Source organism: Thunnus albacares, chromosome 1 (genome assembly GCF_914725855.1).
Source record: "Thunnus albacares chromosome 1, fThuAlb1.1, whole genome shotgun sequence".
Taxonomy (NCBI): Eukaryota; Metazoa; Chordata; class Actinopteri; order Scombriformes; family Scombridae; genus Thunnus; species Thunnus albacares.
The window spans coordinates 14118389-14136688 of record NC_058106.1 but is presented as its reverse complement, the minus strand read 5'-3'; the positions used below and the strand labels follow the sequence as shown (position 1 = coordinate 14136688).

Here is an 18300-nt window from a genome sequence, read left to right as displayed (position 1 = left end):
TGAATGAGGGTGCAAACACAACTGCTTTGTTGATATTTTGTGCTCTGTATTCTTCCTTGTCTTAGTTTGATGTTGTACACTGATGGAAAATAGTTTATTTACTTGATACAAAATCGTCATATTGGCCATATGTAAGCATGTATGGCTTTTAGTATATTAACTCTCACTAAAGCTGGCGCAGTTCGCCCTCCAGTGGTTAGAGTGAGTGTTCAGGCATTGATGCAGTCACATTAAAGGTCAATTCTTTTTTTAATGTTATAAACTGTTGGTTTTGACAAACCCAAATCATCTTTGTTTCAAAGCCCCAATTTTCTTTTGTCTGTGTGTTGTGAGGACCGCAGTTTTTGTGGAGAGAGCATGTGTTCTCTTTTGCCTTGAGCACAACATCTGTCAAAATATTACATTTTTGGTGAAAGGGTATATTTTTATAAGCTCATTGCTATTAATACACATCTCTCACCCCCATGCCTGAACACCATCTCATGGCAGATGTTAATAGGTCAGAACAGCTCTGGATTTCTGATTGATTTCTTTTATACCTAATCTTAAATATAGGGTCAAACATCGAGCCAGCATACACAATAAACAGGACCCTGAAAGTGGAGCAGCTGAATAGAATTTAGCCTTTATTCATTTTAGTTTTTACTCCTACTGTGACAAGTCAAAAAGTCTTGTGTTTAAAAGGCCTGCATCCAGCTGATTCTCTTCTGCAAAATAATTGATGTATCATATTTTCAAAGATTTCAAATACATGCAAAATGATACAGTAATATAAAACATGTAGATGTAGCAAAACGAAATGCCTTAAATTCAAAAGCAGTCACTGTTTCTTACAACAGGTCTGTTACAATATGTATATTTAATTTGAATAAAATTCATCTTTTAAGAGTATCACCAGATCTAAGCATTTATTATCTAACTAATATTGTGTCAGTCACATTTTAATGGAGTAAAGTATAAATTATCTGCTTGCATCACAGCATAAGTGTAAATAGCCCTTACTGGTAATGATCATATGGGAGGCTGCCGGGATTCACTTTCAAACAATATTTGCTGTTAAAACAGCTGTTTGTTGGGGTGCCCTTTGATTTGTTGATTTGGTTTAGTCAGTAAAATCAATGAATATATTAAATAATGTTACATAAGATAGGTAACTGTATATAAGAGTTGGTCTTTCTCTCGTTCAGTATCTCCATAGGAAGACAAGTCCACAGGTTGACACTGCCAAGAAAGAAGATATCTTTTCCTGCAGGTTTGCAACTTTCTCCCTTCTCCTCCTCTTTTTTCTGCTTCTCCTCATCATCATCTTGTCTCCTTCATCCTTGTCACAGCCACCACATCTCTCCTGTACACATCAGCTCTCTTGTGATTATTTTCAATTTATATGTTTTTCCCTTTTGAAGGTAATCATCATCTTTGACATCTGCGTCATCTTCACCCCAAGGATGCTGGCTGTATCGCTCCTTATTTTCACCATGATGGCTCTGACTAGAGCAAATAGTGAGTGTTTAGGCTTTGTGTGTGTCATTCCAAAGGAAATACTGTACAATGTGCTTCTCAGAACTTTGAAATCATACTGATACATTACCTTTTCCTCTTCTTTGTCCTCAACAGACAGCTCTGAGGTGCTGTCTATCAATGAAAGAGGGCCTTGTCCTAACAACTGGGATCATTATGAAGGTCGCTGTTTCCACTTTGTTCCAAGACCCTTGACTTGGGCGAAGGCCCAGGTAATCAGGATGGATTAAAATAATTCTAAAATTCTGGCAGTGTTGACTTGCACAAGTAAATTGTCATCTCCCTCTAAATTGGTGTATTCCTTGTAATATTTGTCTTCTTGCAATGTCACTTAGTCTGTATGTCTGTTTATCTTCACCTTAGTCAAACTGTCAGTCCATGGGCGCAAACCTTGCATCGATACACAGCATTGAAGAGAACCATAAGATTCGGAGCATTATAGAGGCAAATGCTGTAATGCTGGAAAACACATGGATTGGAGGCTCAGATTGCCAATCGGTAATTTATCATTACACTGATGAATAAAGTATTCTACTCTACATTATCTAACTGGAGACATATATTGTATCCTGTTGTCTAGGTAGGTTCTTGGTTCTGGATTGACGGTACACCTTTCAACTTCCAAGAATGGTGTGGTGATCCACGTCCTAGTCCCGGTCAGAACTGTATCCGGATTAATTCTGGAGGTAAATCACAACATGTTATGAAGCTTAAGAGTGAAAGGTTAACTGACGAAGGGCAGGTGTGCTGAAAAATGTGTCCTTCAATTTTTGTAAATTTTTCACTGTAAAATCATGAGTGTTGAATAATAGAAACAGTGATAAATAAAGCACATGCTGTTTAGACTAACTCTTTCAAATCAGATTTATCAAGTCACTTGACAGCAATACATTTTTCTTTTATTTTTTTTATCAGATTTGTCTTCAGTTCACATTAAGCTTACTTCTCTGTAATGTGAAACCTGCTAAAATATTGATGCATTCAGTTTAATTAGTCTACAATACATATTCTAAAACTACCAAATCTAAAAAAACAGTCAATATTTCTCAATGGCAGAGTGTGGAGAACATCATACTGGTGGTGTGATGACGGTCAACAAGTTTGACCTATAACTGTTGCTTAGAACAAGTCTGTATCTCATCTGTGTCTCTGTCTGTCTGTGTAGTGATGTGAGCTTGGCCTCATTAGACAGTTTAAGTGTTGGTTTCTGTACCACTAAATTAATTCTGTGATTTTTGGTGTTTACAGATAAAGAATGCTGGGATAACTTGAACTGCTTCTTTGGACTTGAATCAATGTGTGTGAAACCGGCCAATTAATCCTGAGCCGATGCAGAGACATGCATCCAACTCACACATTTGGTGGAGGAGCGATTGTGTGAATGTTTGCATCAGCAGTCCTAAAGTCTAAATCTTAAGTCTCTACATCTCATATCTCAACTGTAATCATTTATATTTCTGTTTAACTATACAGGATGAAGCGACAAGAGCAGATGTGGCCCATGTCCATGCAAAATCAGCTAAATAATGTCTTTAATAAGAGGAGCTTAAATAGTTATAAAACAAATGCTTTATAATCCTCACAAGCAAACAAAAACGCTTCTTGTATTACCGGTTTCCAAAATTAAAAGTTTCAAGGACTGAAACAAGCTGGTCTGTGAATCTGTGAGTCCACTGTTTGTCTGGATATAACTGTCTTCCATCATACACACATTCAGGTCAATATTTATGCAACAGTGACACACATACTGCAACATTACTTAAAATGTCATAGACATACAGTACGTGTTTACATGAAGACCACAAGTGTGTCAGAAATGTGCTTATGCGTATATATTTCATAAACATACCATCTGAACAAACTGGTCAGAAGAAGAGAAAGAGGAGGAAAGAGGAGAGAAAGGAAGTAGAGAAATAAGAAAAGTGAGGACATTGAAAGACAGAGCTGGGATGGGGTAAAAAGAGCAGAGAAGGAGGAGAGAGAAAGACAGGAGAAAAAGAGGTGACAAAGAGAGGGAAAGACAGAGAATGACAGGAGAGAAGGAAAATAGGATAAAGAGGAGAGACAGACACAGAGGAGAATGTCATGAGAGTGAAGGAGAGGAGGAAGAGAGAGAGAAGCAGAAACACATAAAAACAAACAAGTCTGGTCCAAAGAAGGGACTCTGATGACTTGTCACCTTGGACAGCAGAAGGACCAGATCAGGATGGCATCTCCAGGACATGTGAAAAGAAGATGGCCATGATCCTGGTCTAAATGGCTTATAAACCACTTAAATGTAATTGTAGCTATGAGGACATTTGTAAGTGTTTATTAATGTATTTGGCAGCAACTATAACTCCACTTGTGAAGCATTCATAACTTTGGTGTATAAAAAGAATGAATGACAATATATCAAAACAGTTGTGATCATATAAAATGTCTTCATAGGAGTGTTAACAAAACACTCCATGTACTTCTACTTAAAGGATAGGTTCATAATCTTTCTAGTCTGTCACAGTCAGGTGCCCATATGAACAGTGAAAGAGGTTTTGCTCGCTGTAATCATTCCTCTTGTAAAAGATCTCCTTCAAATGTGCTTTCAATGTAAGTGATGGAGGACAAGATCCACAGTGTGTCCACACAGTCATTTTGTGCAAAAACGCATTTAAAAGTTGAAGCTTATATGAGGCTTCAGCAGTCTGATTTAGTCATATCAAGTGGATATCTGCCACACTTACAGTCTTTCTAGCATCAAATTCCCTATTTGTGTTTCCTCTGACAGTGTTTCCCATGCAATGGAAGTATAGTAACAAAAAGAGGGATTTTGGCACTAAATATATTTTCAGCTTCAGGTAAACTTCAACATCTTTGCACAGAAGAGGCTTGTGGATTTTGGCCCCCATTGTTTACATTGTAAGTGCATTATGAAGAGTGGGAAATGGGTAGGAAAGGATTATTTTATTTAGTCAGATTTTTTAGTTTAAATTCAGTAGATGGCGGTAATGCGACACCAGCGGCCACTGAAAACCAATAAGAAGAAGCTGTTTAGACTCTGCGAGGTGAAACAGAAAGCAGTGGGTCAGCGTGTCATGTGTCGTCTTCATACAGCAGCGGTCATGTGTCAAGAGAACAACACAGGAAGTGCCTGGTAGCTTAACAACGGCCATGAAGATACGAGGAACATAGTGAATAAAAAAGTGTCTCCGTGCCGGATACAAGTGAATTAATGTTGATTCTGCCAGACTCTGTAAAAAAGCGGATGTTGCCAGAATGGAAAGATCTGTCATAATCGTCATTTTGTCGGTTATTTTCTCGACATCGCAGGTAAGTGGACGGACGTTGATGACTGAAACTGAAGGTTAGCTTGCGACGGGCCTGATAAGTCGATAATATGTTAGCTGTGAGCACTGTAACTGTGTAAATGATACCCGGAGCATTTAGTCAAAGGACTGTGATCATCTGAATATCTGAATATATGTGTTGTCCGGTAAACACCGCGAGAAATGACTGCTGTCGGAGAGCTAACGTTAGCTAATGTTCGTCCACTTAGCACCGTTAGCTAGTGTGGTTCAGGCTAATGAACGCACTGAGAAGACGTTACTGTTGATAAAAAGTTACCGAAACTGCTCAATTCAATTTAGTGTATTTATGCAGGTATAACGCTGTAGCTTGAGGGTTTTTTTTAAACAGGTTTATTGTGAGACTTCTATATCTTGTGTGAGGAGGACTTAAGGTTGTAATAAACAATAGATAGTTAAATATCTTGTAAAGCTTACAGTGGTTATACGTTTATACGTTTTACCAGTCTGTACATTCACATAGTGAAGAAATGTATTATATAATATAGACAGTCATCTCTGAAAAGTGTGGGTTTCTGCTTAAGAATTTGGATTTGTGGATGTAAAATTTGGTCAAAATAGTAAAAGCAAATTAATCAGAGCTGCGGGCAGAGAGGTGAACAATAAATCTTGACAGGTTGTTTTGTGTGTGGGTCAAAGACAGAGTTTCTCTGAGCTCCCCACAAAAGGTACAACTTACATCAATGTCTTTTTATCGAGTTTCTGCAGATAATGATTAGTTTGATAAAAGCCTGTGAAGCATTTTAAAGGATCTCTTTGGCTTTGTTCGTCCAAAAAAAAATATCTTAGTTTGCCATGAAAAACAAGTTTTCCCAACAGTTGTCTCAGTTGCACCTAACAGTCTAGGGTGATTGTCATTTACCATAAAACCTTTTAAAAAGTGAAATCATACCCCGGGGGAAAGGCAGAGGAAAGACGGAGGGGAGTACAGGCTTGAGGTTTGATGGACGGTGTTTTTCCACTGACGTCACCGACATAAGGAAGTATTTTTTATTACTTGTACTACTAGTTAGAATGAGGTCAGACATGTATCTTCATTTTAACAAACTATTTATAATCACTTTTAACATTCAGTGGGAAACCACACAGCTTCTCCCATATAGATGTGTTTTCCCCAACAAACTGAAAGAAGTATATTACAAAATTGTGTTTTTGTTTATTATATATATGTATCCCACCAACAAATCTGTCTCAAGATTTGTAGATATCAATAACAAATTTGATTTTTTTTTTAAATTTATTATAAAAAAATAAAGAAGACACAACTAAACATCTATTTTATGAATGTCAGTATATTATATCAGGATTTGATTATTTTGACACTCAAACCAACCATTCAGTGAAGCTGGGAGCCATGGATTTAATACTATACTATGAAAACAAAAGCAGAAAGTTCAACAGTCAGTTTATTCATTTTACTGGGTAAATTTCACATCCATAAATCCATAGGTCTCGCCCATCATTTGAACTTTTCCTGATTGAATTTAGAAATTATTTTGAGTCTATCCAACTTATAAACAATAAAAAATTTGCACATACAGTCTGTATGCCCCAAGAATTTTTTTTAGAGATATCTGATTTTATTGCCTACCTTTTCTGCTAAGTTATTTTTCTCTCTATTTATTTAGTTATTATTATTACTTTGAGCCTTTGTCCTGTTACCATGTTGACTGTATCAACAAAATTATCTTTACTTCATTATGATACCTAATTGTTTTCTGCTATAGTCTTAATGCCACACATGTTGGAAGTGACGCTTTCTATAAATAAAGTGATGGGAAACAAAAAAAAGAGACTATTATGATCACAGTACAGTTGTGTGTTTGTCACTGCTTGTAGGTTGACAGTATTTGGTTTTAGAGCTGCAAGAAACTATTTTCATTATCAATTAATCTGTCCATTATTTTCTTGATTAACCAATTAGTTTTTTGGTCTATAAAATGTCAGAAAATGGTGAAAAATGTTGATCACTGTTTCCCAAAGCCCAAAGTGACTTACTCAAATGTCTTGATTTGTCTGACCAACAGTCCACAACCCAAAGATATTCAGTTTACTATATAGAAGACTTAAGAAACCAGAAAATATTCACATTTTAGAAGCTGGAATCGGAGAATTTGTACTTTTGTTCTTAAAAAATGACTTAAAACAATTAATAGATTATCAAAATAGTGGGCGATTAATTCAGTAGTCAGCAACTAATCCATTAATTGTTGCAGCTCTATTTGGTTTGCTGTAACCACCAAAGAAGAAGACAGCCTAAAAGCTTAAAGATGGCTTTAGGTCATTCTGATCCTTAACACATCTCAAAAAGCAGGCATTTGTTGATTTGCAGGTGAAATAACAGCGCTTGGTGTGTGACAGGTTCTAATTACATATTCAAATGTAGTCATTGAGATGATGTTGGAACAGTATATATATGTAACCAAGAAGATGGAAAAAAACTGTAATTTGAATTAATTGAAATTAGCCTGGTTTTAAAGTTCAAAGCAACAAATCTAGTCTTACTGGGAGGCAGCATATGTTTGTCAGGCCAGCTACTATTCATCAACTGCTTTCTGTTCCCTCCTTAAGTCAGCATAGTATGTTAGTCTGATTCATCCATTTGATCTGATAAGACTAATATATTTATTTAATACATTTTCTCCAACACTTTACATTGTCCTCCCAACAGATAAACTGCCAAGAAGCGATCTTGCACATTTCAGATGGAGTTACAGATCAGGAGTACTGCATCGTCCACAATCACTCCTGGACCCCCCTATCACAAACTCTCGATACTGCTGTAAGTTTCTCAGACTGTTACTGAATTTCTAAGCTATTTGTTCTGTTTTGTATCTATTTTGTAACAATATATGGTCACCTGCCAGCTAGTTGTCAGTGGAGACGACTTATTAGCACCTTACAGCCTTTATTAACAACCTGGAGGTTGGTGTATTTACCACTTTGATTAAAATGGTGACCATATAATTTACAATGAAGAAGTAATGATGATGACCATAGATGAAATTATTTTGTTGTACTGTAACACGTAGTATCTGTGTGACTTCTCATATGTTTCCCAAGGTTATAATGGAGAAAGTTACATGAAATTTTCCTCTTTACTTTCCAGTTGCAGTATTCAATGGTGAACATGACCTCCACTCTTCTGTGCGACGACTCAGGGGTCACTCCAGAGGTGGTTAGGGGCAAAGCGTTGGTGGTGATGAGGGGGGAGTGTGATTTCAGCCAGAAAGCTCTGGTTGCTCAGAGTCTCGGAGCTACAACTTTGCTCATTGCCAGCAACAAAACTTTGGTAGGACATTTACATCAATCTATATTTCTTTTAATTGATTAATCCTAAAGGGATGTGTTTTAAATAGTCACATAGCTCCCATGGAGGATCCTTTTTGTTATTTTGTCTGTACTGATAAATCAGTGTGACATGCAAGATACTAATGCAGAAGTGATTCAGAAATAAGGAAGTGGCAGAACAGTGGTGTGGATGTCAAGATTTTTCATTTCTGTTTCTCTGTAAAACAAATCTTTTTGTTCCTTTTCGTCATGATTTGTGTCACCTTTTACATATTTCTTTGACAATATACCATGCATAAAATGAATGAAAATCTCACCAAAAGCTAGTTAGGATTTATTTTTTTCCCATGTCTAACCAACTGTATTTATAAAAATCTCTTCTGCGCTACTCGGCTCTTCAGATCACTCCATCAGCCAATAACTCAGAGTATGCAAAGGTCCATATTCCCCTGGCACTCATGAGGTACAGGGACTTCCTGGAAGCACAGCAGGTCAGACACTTCTGTCTTTACTTTTTTTTTTTTGGGTGCTATTGAATTAAGTGTTGTTCCATACCTGACTGTAACCTTGCCTATCCCCATACCCTCCTCCTCCCCTCATTCTTCATTCATTCTGCCCACTGTTTTGCTTTTCTCAGAATGACTCACAAAACAACAAGAATGTCAATGTGGGTGCAGATTTGCTAATTAAATATCCTCATGTTCGTGTATGTCGTCAGGTGTTTGGTGAAAATATGCAGGTGAAGCTTTATGCTCCACTACACTCAAGAATTGATCCGAGCATTGCCGTCATGCTACTGATTTCCATTGTCACAGTTGCATTGGGGGGTTTCTGGAGCGGGGCATGTGAGAGGTGAGATATTACACATATACAAGCTCACATCTGTAAAGTTTGACACATTCAAACTAGAGCAGAGATGACAGATGGACGGATGGTTTTTAATGTTGTTGATATGCAGTGTAAATGTCAACTAGATAACATCACTGTGAAGATAGCTAGTGATGGATGTAGATGGAATATCATAATCAATAGCAATATATACCCTCTTAAAGTTTATATTTATTGCAGTGCTGTTATAACACATTTTATCAAATTAGTGTCAGCATAGGGAATGAAGGACATGGAAAAACATACAAAACTATTCTAATGTTTTGCTGTTTGTTGCAGAGACCGGTTGAGCACTAGTGTCGGGGGAGGGGGAGGAAGTGGTGAAAACAAAGCAGACAGTGGAGAGCTTTCCCTGTACTCTCCTCTCAAAGTGGTTATCTTCGTTGCCCTGATGTGCGGGATGCTCGTCCTCATGTACTACTTCTACAACATCCTCGGTGAGCGGGACAAAAAATAACAAACAAACAAAAGCACTCATGTATTCCAAAGGAGTACAAATATCTGGTGTTTTGCTGATGTGAATTCTTCTCCTTTTTTCCCCCCCAGTTTACATCATTATCGCTATATTCTGCCTGGCATCTGCCACCGCGCTGTTCAGCTGTCTAGATGCAGTGATGGAAAAAATGCATTGTCCCACTGGGAGGTAAGACATCAAACTGAGTCATGTTTGCCGCTGTCCCTCTTCATACTCTGGCAAGAAAACCTCATCTCCTGAAAGCGTTTTGTTTATTTAAGTGTGTTTGTTTGTGTCTTTTTTTTTTCCAGCTTCACTATCCGAAATTCAAACTTCTCAGTGAGGTCTCTCATACTGGCTGCTGTGTGCATTACCATTGCTGTGATCTGGGGAGTCTACAGGAATGAAGAGAGGTACTGTGAGGGCGCACATGCTCAACCACACCCAGAAAAAAAACTGCAATTTCAGTTTCACACAGACATACCCATGCCACCACTGCAGGGGACTTTTTTTGGTGGTAAAGCAGGAAGTTGTCATGGGTAAAAACAATCTGGTAAATGGGTCACAGTATCACAGCAGCAGTGCTCTAGATTACAACATTATCAATTTAGCGTTAGTAGCCTGCTTTAGTGTTAATTTGCTAAAGTAATACATTTATATAGCCAGCAGAGAACTCAACTTGTCCAGAAAGGTAATTGTAGCAATTTTATATTCCCCCATCACCGCACCTCATCACCATCACTGTAGGATGCAGGACATCATTTCTTTATGATGACATGGTGACACATGCTTGTGAAGGCAATTACTGAATAAATATAGGAGCATGCTGCTGTGTGAATTGAGATATATTCATGAAAACATATTTTCTTGCAAACTTCAGAATCCCTTTAAGATGCAGAGTTGATGTGTTCTGTAAGACATGAAGGATTACTGTATCAGTAGTATTGTATTTTGTACATCTTAAATAACAATGCAGCTTAAATAATAACCTCATTATCACAACTGATTATGTCCAGTGTGATACTGATGTTGGCAATTAATGCAGCACACAGGAGGTGATATTCTCAGCCTCCATGTCACAATGTCCTTAACATAACTTGTTTTCATTGTTATTCTGTTATTCCGACAGCTTAGTGTGAGTTTATGTATGTGAAAGTCAAAAACATCCGAAGCGTTTTGCTGACGTTATTGACAAGCACATCTTTAAGTTTCTCTGTGAAAACTGATGCAGTTCATGTAAAATTTCTAACAAAATCCACCGGGGCTCTAAAATCCATTTGATATATATTTGTGCAGCTGTAGGCTTTGTGTCATGATCAGAATTATCACTCATATGTGTAACTTGATGCACCTCCTATTTGTACCACAAACTCACCAAGTCCTCAGGTCTACTAAAAGTCTGTGTCTGGTTTTAAGAAATAACTAACATTGATAAATTTAAGTGGTAACAAGTTGACAGTATTGGTTGATACTCCTGTCTGAAAACATTGTCAGTATTCATTTTGTAAATTAGCAAGTTTAAAACACAAGCTTTGTTTGTGTCCTGTAGATGGATCTGGATCTTGCAGGATCTGCTCGGCATTGCTTTCTGCCTCAACTTCATGAAGACCATTTCACTGTCCAATTTCAAGGTACCTCATCACAGCACCTCTCTGCTTGTCTGAAGGCACATATCCCTTGTGCTTTGTTAGGCATGAAGAGTTCTTTTAGTGTCACTTATATTCATTAAAGTTTATTTTTTTTACATTTACTGCCATTAGACAGACTCCTGTACATGCATCCATTAATGTGATAATTATAAAGCAGTGCCTACATTTGCAGTAACGATGAAATATATTTTTGTAGTTCTTGAATTGAGTACAATCTGTTTTTCCCCCATTACTTCATAGATCTGTGTGATTCTTCTGAGCCTCCTGCTTGTATATGACGTCTTCTTCGTTTTCATCACTCCTTTCTTCACCAAGGTATGAGATGCATTACTTTGTTTAAACATCAGTGACGTTTTTTATGATCATATTACGCCACTCCTTAATATTAGAGTCTTTCGTCATCTGCAAGTTTAAAGTATGTTGGCAGCCAGCAGAGATATTACACTGATGCATGAAAGCTTTGAGTAAGAAAAATGATGAGCTGCAAAGGGAAACATACACACAACTATGCATCGTGGTTTTATAAAGTGTCAGGATGAGGACACACTGTAATATAAATGTTTGGCATCTCTCAACAGAACGGAGTCAGCATCATGGTGCAGGTTGCTCTGGGCCCAGATGCATCTGGAGAAAAGGTAAGTCTCCCTGCATTGCTTCCTACCTTCAGGGGGAACTCCACCAAATTGTCTTTGTAGGTGTTTTTGAAATGGTTGGAAAAACCTAATGGACAGTAACTTACTTATTAGTTTTAATATCTAGATTTAAGACAAATTTTATTATCATCATTGCCCCTAAAGTTTTCTGTAAACATTTATTTTCATACTACCCTGGGATTGTTTTCTTTGCTCATAGCTCAAAACATTGAAAAATGAAAATGGTTTACTCGATAAGGAGGATGAAGACTGAAACATCACTCTGTGAATAAATAAATTTTCTCACTCAAGCTCCAAACAGCAAGCTAAAACCTAAGCTTGGTGGAATTCCCCATCAAGTTTGTACTGGCTTTATTAACATCCTGGCTGATCTGCACTGCTTGTTGTTTGATCCTGAGTGGAATGATGGACTGGTTGACTAACTGTGCGCTGGGGTGGGGTGGGCTCTGTCGTAGACGCAAGGTAACATGGTGGAAGTCCCAGCTGAACCCCAGGCTCCCTCTGAGAAAGTAAGGTTTGCCTTGTTATCCATCTACTCCTTGTACTGATGCTTCATCTCAGGCTGGGGAAAGTATCTCATGAGTAGAATCTACTTTCCTAAAGTTTCTTTAACTGCTCCCAGATAAAATGTTGGGCTTTACTATTGTTTCATATAATATTCTTTATAATGTGACACACATGGACCATCCAAACGTTAACGATTTATTCTCAAAATTTGGCAGAAGAACACACATTTGACAGACTAACAAAAATGCTGTATAGTTTGTGACAAGTAAAAATGCATTCTGTGAACTGAAAAGGAATATAAGAATCTACAGGGTTCAGGTGTGTTCCCACATTTCTTTTCTGGCTGCACATCCTGTTCCTGTTCATTTATATTACATTTTTCCTCCACGGATATCAATCTCCCTCTAAAAACAAGGCTTGAGGAAGCATTTTTTTTACATAACCCTTTCATAAAAGGGAAATGTGAAGCAAGCCACAGAAACACACATGTAGGCTCACATGATTTTTCAGGTGGTGGGTGCTGATAAGTCACTCATTTGGATTTTGAACACAGTAGTTATGAGTAGTGTATTTATTATTGTTGCATTGTTGTAAAAACGGCTTTTGGCTTCAGTGTTTTTTAAGTTTTGTTTGTTTAGGGAATGTTTCTGTATTATCATTTCAGTTGAGTAAGACATTGTTTTAGAATTAGTATGTGTGTTGTTTACCTCAAGACTGAACAGAGTGAAAAACATACTTGAAGTTGTTGTTGCCGCCATTGTTTACTGACACCCTAAATGGTGATGAACTTGCTATTAGACCAATGATTATAACAACCAGGCGATCTGAGAGTTGTCTCTCTTGTCTGATGATAGTTGTTTCCTCTCTGGTGATTTGTAGCTTCGCTCCAGTTGAGTTCGCTCATCACCTGCCTCCTTACTATCCACACAGATTCTGTCATACTGGAAAAGCCAAAGATGGCAATCAGATGGGAGTTAAAAAAAAAAAAAATAGAGCAAAGGCTTCAAAAGCAAATGACATCAATATACAGTATTTGTTAAAGCTTTGAGAAAGGCATATGAAATGAAGAGATTGCAGTCAGATTGAGTCAATGTAAGCCACTGCATTAATACATGTAATGCTGCTGTCACACTTTGTCATTATGTTTTCTTTCCACAGCTGCCTGTGGTGATGCGTGTCCCACGGTTCTCAGCTTGGGCTCAGAACCTGTGCGGGATGCAGTTCTCCATTCTGGGTTATGGAGATATCATTGTTCCAGGTGAGGTTTAAGTGTTGTCAGTCTTCACCTAAAACATCCCTGGTAAATATGTTCTATACAGACAACAGTGGTTTGATAGTTGCCAGTCAGACACATACGAGTTGATGGAGGTAAAAGAAAGAAAATACTAAACACATGGTTTGAACAAATGAAGTCAAAACACAAGAATAAAAAAAAAAGAATAGAAGTAATGTGTCATTTATGATTACGGAGAAGAATTCAGGCTGGATGAAATGTTACTAGTTTAAAGTTGCTACTTTTGATAACTTCTTTCCTAATTTTAGTTTGTGTTGCTTTCATTTTGAATTACAAATAAAACCAACTATTTTTAAAAAGCAGAAGACAAAATGGCAGCACCATCTGAACTGAGACAGACAAATAATGGATCTCGTAGTGTGATGTATGACTCACCCTCATTGCCGCTTCCTCATTGGTCCAACAGGTCTCCTAGTGGCCTACTGCAGCAGGTTTGACGTTTGGATCCACAGCAGCAAGAAGATCTACTTCCTCAGCTGCTGCATTGGTACCTTACAGCTCAACTAGAAGCATTTTGCTATTCATATGCTGTAACCTTCTAGTACCACATGTAAACATGGCATTTTGACCAGAGTCATTTGACTTGCGTCTTTGGAAAAAGGAATAATAATAATTGAAACATATAAAAATGTACAGTATACAGTCATTTTTTCATATTTTAGAAATATTTCTACATTCCCACGTCCATATTAGTTTTATCTCATCTGAACAAGCTTTGCCAGAAGTTTTTGCTCTTCTTCACACACTCTTCAGGCTGAACTCCATACTTCATACTTTAGACTTCATTTTGTAACATTAACTTATACATGCTAGTGTTTTTGGTTTCACATGTGTATCAAAAGCTCTTTAATGAGTCTCTTTAATACTTCTGCGCAGTGAAAAGTGTATCTGTCTATCTGTTTTGCCAACCACTAGTTGTCTCTGGATTCAAGATCTGATTGTATCTGTAAATTATGTCTGTCTGTGTCCTATTTCCTGTAGCCTATCTGCTGGGAATGATAACAACATTTGCTGTGATGCTGCTGTCAGGGATGGGCCAGCCTGCTCTGCTCTACCTGGTGCCCTTCACCCTGATAACCTCGGCCGTGGTGGCTGGGTGCAGGGGAGAAATGAAGCAGTTCTGGGCAGGAACCACCTATGAGGTGAGAGGAACAGGAAGAGTATTCAAAACAATTCTGTACCGGTTTGATTGACAGCTGTGACAGTATTTCTGAAGTGCTTTCCTTTTGTATCAGTGATTAAAAACTTGTCACCACCAGTTCATTTAACACAGTGCTCTGTCAAAAACTACAAGACTTAATGCCAAGACAAATGCTCACTGCCAGACACTAATACTGAATATTTACATTACTAATATATATATAAAAGGCTAACATGCTTTAGTGCCAATCTGCCTGTGTGTAACATAATAAAATAAGCATCTTATCTGTTCAGCAAAAAAAAAGCGATAATCAACTCTGCTTCATTATTTGCCTCCACAAAATAGCTTACTATTCACATACAGCAAGTTTCTCTTGGTCTGCAGAAACAACACACTAAACACTAAAAACCTCTGCCTTGTAGCTACAGTTAAATAACTTGTGTTGTTCCTGGTTTGTCATTCAATGCACTGAGAGAAAGCTAGTCATACAAGACCACCTGAGGCTCTTATAAGAAAACTAGTCCCTGTGTTGAAAGGTAGCATCAATGGATGTTATTCCAGGCACTTTTCTCTGCCCCTTTACTGGTCCTGTTGAGGAAAATTAGTGTCTGTAAAAACATAAAACTTGCTGCTGTGTTTTACTTGCTGCATGGTCCACATATATGAGATATTCTAAATATTTTGAGTCATTTTAAGAAAATATGGACTAGAACCTGCAGTCACAATTTTTAATTTGAAGCTTATTTCCTGACTTTTATTGCTGGGCCTTAAGTTGTGTTTCAAATCCTCTTTAATCTAACCCACATTTTACATAAACCTTTCATCACTCAGCTCTCCACAACTAGAGATGCTGAGAAAACAGTACAGCATTACTACCCTGTCATTGCTCGTCTACTGAGGCTAACAATTCAGAGATGGCTATGAGTCACCCACTAATAGTATATTGACCAAATCTATCAATCAATCTGTCAATACTGCGCTATCTATAAGGAGCTGAATGTACAGCAATGGAAAGACATTTGTCATTTACATGTTCCTTTGTCTGGTGTGTGTGTATGTTCCCTTTATGTTCCACAAAGGAAACAAAGCAAATCCGATATGATAGAGAACAGGAATTGAGTTTGCTTTCAAATTAACTTAATATTGGAGCATTGGAGAATAACAACACCTATCGTCTGATTTTTAACAGAAGCCTAGATCTTCTTTTCTACGTAAGAATAGGACCGCCAAATAGTTGTTTACTTTAAATTATGTACAGTTTATCTTAATCCAAACCATCTATGTACCCTCCAGGCAACCATTTGTGATAATTGTTGCTTGTACAGAATGAAACTTCCTTTTAGACTGGTAATCCATCACAGTGAACATGTCAAAGTTACTTAATTGTAGATGAGACCGTTAAGAACAACATACTGAATGTTAACTTTGATGTTTTATCTCAGTTGAGCTGCAAATCACTGCAGGTTTACATACAGCACCAATTCACAGGAATGAACCTAATCAAAACCTATGAATTGCGTGCGTGTGTGTGCGTGCGTGCGTGCGTGCTTGCTTGCTTGCGTGTATGAGAGAGACTAAAAAAAAAGAGGCGGATAAAGATAAAATATAATTCTGACCTGGCTTCATCTTCACCAGGTCTTGGACTCATCCAGGGAACCTTTGCTGCCAGGTTTGCTTCCCTCAAAACCAGAACCTATCCCTGCATCTCTCCTGCCATGTTACAGTGTCGCTTACTGCAGTGCCTTATCTTCTCACCAGCTTCTTTTTATCCCCTTTTTCCTTTGACATTTTAACGTCTGTTTTCCAGGGTCAATGTGATATTCAATGACTCAAATGATTTAAATACAAAGACCTAATAAAGGACCTTAAAGTTTGGACAGTGCAGTGTTTTACATCAGCTGGCCACTAGGTGTCCCTAGTTGATTGAAAATAATCCTCTGATGTGTTTGTGGAACTTCTCAGCCATGCTACAATGTGGACTTGTGTTAAACCTCTGGCCCTGGAATACCTTTAACATCATCTCTTTATTTCTGCAGTTTGTTTTATCCCTTTCTGCTTTCTAAAACCCTCCGTCTGTTCCAACCAACGGGAATCAAAACTCCTAATACTCCATCCGTCATGCAGTCACCAACGTGTTTATGTTGCCATCTGCATGCTGTTGCTTGCAGTTAATTCTGGAGAACTGTGGCATGGATTTGGGATGTGTTACTGCTCATTCACTGTAGTAAAATGCAGTATGCATTATAAATCCCATCTAAATGACAGTTGTCTGTTATTGGTATTCAATGAAACAAACAAACTACAGAATGATTAACTTTTTCCTTCCTTTTCTCTTCAGAGGGAAGAACTGACTGCCCCATAGAAAGAGAAACATGCTGACGTACCAGCGTTGAGCAGGGACCCAACTGCTGGATGCTTTTTTTTACATTTTAATATCAAATTTACCAAGCAAGGGAACTCTATTGATCAACAGATTCTTAACAGTATGGGTTAATTGTGGCTGCTGTGAATGGCTTGTGTGAGGAAACAGATGTTTTAAGTGATTGAAAGGCTTGTTAGTGCCTGAAAGGTCTGTTAGATTCATGTTCAGAAAACTGTAATGACTTTGCCTATACATCCTGCCTTGGTGATTATTGCATACAAAAAAAGAGAAAGCACTTTATAATATTTAGCTTGACAGTTGTTTCATCAGGGGTAGGCGGGGATCGGGGTTTAAATTACTTGTAGCCTAAATGATACATTTTTGATAATGGTTTTTGGGGTTTCTGTGTAACCTGTTTGTATGATGTGATTTCTTTCGTTGCCTTATATTAAATGAACAACTTATATTTAATGTTTTTGGATGTGTTTTTCTTGCCCTGTTGAAACTTCCACGCAGATTCTTCATTGAGCTAAATCTTGCCCTGAATGAACAGCTTATCTGCAGGCAGACAATGACTTGTTCTGTTTGGATTTAATAAGTGTACAACAGAAAGTAATGACATGTTTTGAGAGGACTTCTGGGGGGTTTTATGTCCTGTGAGGTAGCTGAGGAGCCAGACGGTGCTACAGTAAGTATTGATCAATAAACTCGCCAAATGGATTCTGCAAAAAGGGAAGCTGCCAGTGTGTAGAAGATTAAGTAGAGCTTGTCAGTTATATGCTGTATTGAGCAAAAAGCGTTATAAGGAGCAGCTCGGGAACACAGGCCCTTAGGCCAGTGCAAACAAAAGTCAAACTTCTGACAGGCATGTATGAAATATTCTAAATGGATTTTCTTTCTCTTTTGGACATGATTCATTTAGGACTGTGTATCAGTGTACTATAAACATCTACAAAACAGAGCAAACCCTAAAATATCACTGTCTAATATGGCACACCTAATAAGATTTTTAAAAGTAGTAACTAATGGCTTCATCAATGAATAGTAATACTGATAATAATGCTTTATAGACATGTTAGAATCCAGTAATAATAAGTTTAGAGTTGCCAGGTTGTGAAATATCCGCTTTTTAAATTATTAATTCCATATATTTCAATATTCCATATTCTAATATTTCAAAGTTGTTCTTCTGGCTGATCTAT

General features: G+C 37.6%; 2 protein-coding genes across 4 annotated transcripts; both read left to right on the top strand.

Annotated features, from left to right (window-relative positions):
• The first annotated feature begins 673 nt into the window (after positions 1-673).
• On the top strand, positions 674-3166 carry LOC122988283 (type-2 ice-structuring protein-like). The gene is made up of 6 exons (XM_044360488.1): positions 674-1252; positions 1404-1500; positions 1615-1730; positions 1882-2016; positions 2099-2210; positions 2776-3166. Exons 2-6 carry the CDS (start codon positions 1446-1448, stop codon positions 2835-2837), a joined length of 480 nt encoding a protein of 159 aa, XP_044216423.1. The 5' UTR covers positions 674-1252; positions 1404-1445; the 3' UTR covers positions 2838-3166.
• Positions 3167-4562: 1396 nt separating this feature from the next.
• Positions 4563-17569, top strand: zgc:123258 (uncharacterized protein LOC641502 homolog). 3 transcript variants are annotated; one of them, XM_044340362.1, is made up of 17 exons: positions 4563-4824; positions 7531-7641; positions 7969-8151; positions 8552-8641; positions 8869-9002; positions 9318-9475; positions 9585-9681; positions 9804-9905; positions 11042-11123; positions 11382-11456; positions 11720-11776; positions 12250-12303; positions 13460-13559; positions 14002-14082; positions 14577-14737; positions 16372-16405; positions 17075-17569. In XM_044340362.1, the coding sequence occupies exons 1-17, from the start codon at positions 4771-4773 to the stop codon at positions 17113-17115; spliced, it is 1614 nt and encodes a 537-aa protein (XP_044196297.1). In that variant the 5' UTR covers positions 4563-4770; the 3' UTR covers positions 17116-17569. The 3 variants fall into 3 exon arrangements, with proteins under 3 accessions (XP_044196297.1, XP_044196420.1, XP_044196370.1); XM_044340485.1 differs by lacking the exon at positions 12250-12303; XM_044340435.1 differs by lacking the exon at positions 16372-16405.
• The last annotated feature ends 731 nt before the right edge of the window (positions 17570-18300 follow it).